The sequence below is a fragment of the Archocentrus centrarchus genome, chromosome 24 (assembly GCF_007364275.1).
Source record: "Archocentrus centrarchus isolate MPI-CPG fArcCen1 chromosome 24, fArcCen1, whole genome shotgun sequence".
In the NCBI taxonomy this organism is placed as follows: Eukaryota; Metazoa; Chordata; class Actinopteri; order Cichliformes; family Cichlidae; genus Archocentrus; species Archocentrus centrarchus.
Window position 1 is genome coordinate 25,787,755 of NC_044369.1, and position 3,095 is coordinate 25,790,849.

At 44.7% G+C, this 3,095-nt stretch overlaps 1 protein-coding gene across 1 annotated transcript; it reads left to right on the plus strand.

Annotated features, from left to right (window-relative positions):
* The first annotated feature begins 232 nt into the window (after window positions 1–232).
* lft1 (lefty1) lies at window positions 233–2,328 on the plus strand. The gene is made up of 4 exons (XM_030722389.1): window positions 233–677; window positions 906–1,152; window positions 1,296–1,535; window positions 2,007–2,328. The coding sequence occupies exons 1-4, from the start codon at window positions 233–235 to the stop codon at window positions 2,326–2,328; spliced, it is 1,254 nt and encodes a 417-aa protein (XP_030578249.1).
* Window positions 2,329–3,095: the final 767 nt, after the last annotated feature.

A 3,095-nucleotide genomic window follows, 5' to 3' on the forward strand; every position in this document is an offset into this window, starting at 1 on the left:
TAAAATACATGAAGTAAAGGTCACGTGATTATCTTGTCACTTAAATACACAATCAGAAACAGCTGTTTTTTTTTTGTTTTGTTTTTTAATCCTCAATCTGGTTTCAGATGGAACGCAAGTCACATCCATACAACATACAGAACTAAAGTGAAATTACACCTCCACGATACGGATGGCCCTCAAGTCTAATTGTTGCTGTTTGAAGTATGGCCACTTAGATATCCTGTTTAGGATGGGGCTGTATTGTCGCACCTTTGTTCTGATAAGGGTCCCTGCCCCCATCGACAAAGTGCGAAAGACTGGGAGGACCCGCAACAATATAAGGGACCAGAGGAGTGTCAAAGGGACACACTCTGTATCTTTTGCGCTACCGTGCTGCTGTCTGTCACACTCAAGTTTTTCTTTTCCCCTCATGGATTTCCTTCGGGCTTGTGTCCTTTTCGCCGCTCTCTTCGGTCTCACAAAAGCGTTTACCCATCAGGATATGAAGGATGCACTGCTACAGAAACTTGGGTTGGGTGAAGTTCCTAATATCCATAAAAGGGATGTGGAGAATCTGGTGATTCCGGCGCCTATAAGAAATAAGTACATGAGCATGCTGAAGATGCACCACAGCCGGAGACGCAGATCTTTGCCCAGTCTTGCGGGCATCCTGAAAGGAATCCCCGGCAATGCAGGTAGGCACTTTTCAAATATTTGAAAAATGTGGAACACGCAAACTATAAAAAAAATTCATTTAGAAATTATTTTAATGTTGAAACAACCTAAACTCAGGAGTAATTTGCGTGCGTAACTGTACTAACACCTGGTGCGCCAACACTCTTTTACGCGCCAGCTTATATTTATTAAAGGCTTATTTTGAGCTTCTTAAGAGGAGAAACTGACTGAAATGCTTTGCGCTTTAGATATTTCCGGAGAGTATGTGTACTCTGACACCACTCGGCAACGCATGATGTTCGACATGGAGGCGAGGATCCCTGAAAATAGCGAGGTGACCATGGCGGAGCTGAAGCTCTACCAGCGGGCTTCCCACAACAAACGCTTCACGGCGGAGAGGAAGAGCCACCGGCCCGTCAACAACGCCAGGGTCAGCGTGTATTGGGTGGAGGTGCTGCCCAATGGATCCAACCGTACGTCGCTGGTAGATTCACGGTAAGCTATCCATTAAATTATCAATAAAAGGTGCCCCCCCCCCCCCCCCCCCCCCCCCCCCCCCCCCCCCACCGTCAATTGGTTATCGTAATTACAAGGCATTCTTCTTTCACTTTAATTAATTGCCCCCATCCTGTTTACAGGTTGATCCCCATTCACGAGACAGGCTGGAAGAGCTTTGATGTCACCCAGGCGGTGCATTATTGGTCCAAGACACAGCAGAAGACACCTATGCACCTGGAGGTGTGGATCGAGGGCGAGAGACCTGGCAGTTATGCGGCAGAGATGGCCAAGAGTGTCCGCTTTACCACCCAGGAGCAGACGGACAACACCTTGGGAAAACCCGAGCTCGTCCTCTACACACTCAACCTCGAAGAGTACGGGTAAGGGCGCGAAATACAGGATATTGTATCAGTGTGACAATTAACCCATGTCCTGTTTTTTACCTGTCACCATTTGCATTCGTTAATAGAACGGTGGCAAAGGGGCGTTAGTTTACTAATTCTCATGGTTTAGAGAAAATTAGCAGCAAATTACAGGCTGGCATTTCAGAACTACCTGCCCAAACACCATATGGTATAAATGTTTCAGAGTCACGATCAAAGGCCATTTTTAAGGTCTATTTATGCAGATTTAACTAGCAGGGGGAAAAAACTTGACCATTGTATGACAAGCAGGAGCGTAGCTTAGAGATTTGGGGCCGGGGCAGTTTTTGGAGCACTTGATCCCACCCCACCAAAAAAAAAAAAAAAAAAAAAAAACCCAAAAGAAGCAAATAGGAATACATTAATAAATAAAATAGCATTACTGATATTAACAGCTGTCATCTAACTTCCCTTGTTTTTCCTCCTCAGCTCTCGTGGTGACTGTGACAGCCGAAACAAAGACACCTGCTGCAGGGAGGAGTACTTCATCAACTTTCGTGCCCTCACATGGACACAGTACTGGATCATCGAGCCGGCCGGATACCAGGCCTTCAGGTGCACCGGTGGCTGCAAGCAGCCCAAACGCAACTTTGGCTACGGAGAGCGTCGGTGCACGGTGTCCGAGAGTGCCCCTTTACCGATCATGTACCTGGTGAAGAAAGGGGACTACACTGAGATAGAGGTGGCTGAATTTCCAAATATGATCGTAGAAAGGTGCGCGTGCACTTTGGACAATATCTCCATAGTGTGAAGTCATTGGGAAAGGGCTCTAAGAATCCAGACTGCTGGGATGTATTATAAGTACATTTGAAGTGTTGTTTTTATTGAGGTGTTCATATATTTAATGGTTTTAAAAAGAAGCACACCTAATACTTTCTATTTAAATGGACATTTACTGGGAGTTTCACACACACCGGGCAGTCCTGCTGCCATTAAACTCCAATCTGCAAGCACTTTGATATATTTTGTACATTTTGATATCTTTTTTATTATATATTTGAATTTGTATGAGTTGTGTTAAGTCATTCAAATTCTATTTGATGTGTTTTTCCACCTGTAAATAATATGAATGAGTTTATGTTTGGAAAATTAAAATATTTTGTCTCACTGGAAGCTCCTGGCCGCTCCTCCTCCTCCTCCTCCCTGCTGTCGAGCATGTATCTCTGGCTCCATTCACATTCATGATCACATTCAAATGCAGTTACATACAGCTGCCTGGGTCTTTTGCCTTGTTGTTTGCACTTATAGGAAATTGTGATGCAGAGCAAATAATTTGCCTAATGACTTATAACACCTGTCACAGTGAGGGCACACTGTCATGTAGGTCAAACCTGCTTTATTTGCAGTGGGAAGGAGCTACATGGGTGCTTACAGAGAAACATGAAGTCAATTCACATTAAGCTAGAGTGGGCTCCTCATGTGTTTACATCAGGGTTAGATCGGGCCAAACATTACTAATCAGAGCCAATAGCTAATGCACTGTTTGCTGTCTGACTGGGAGGTCTTGTCATTTGCTGA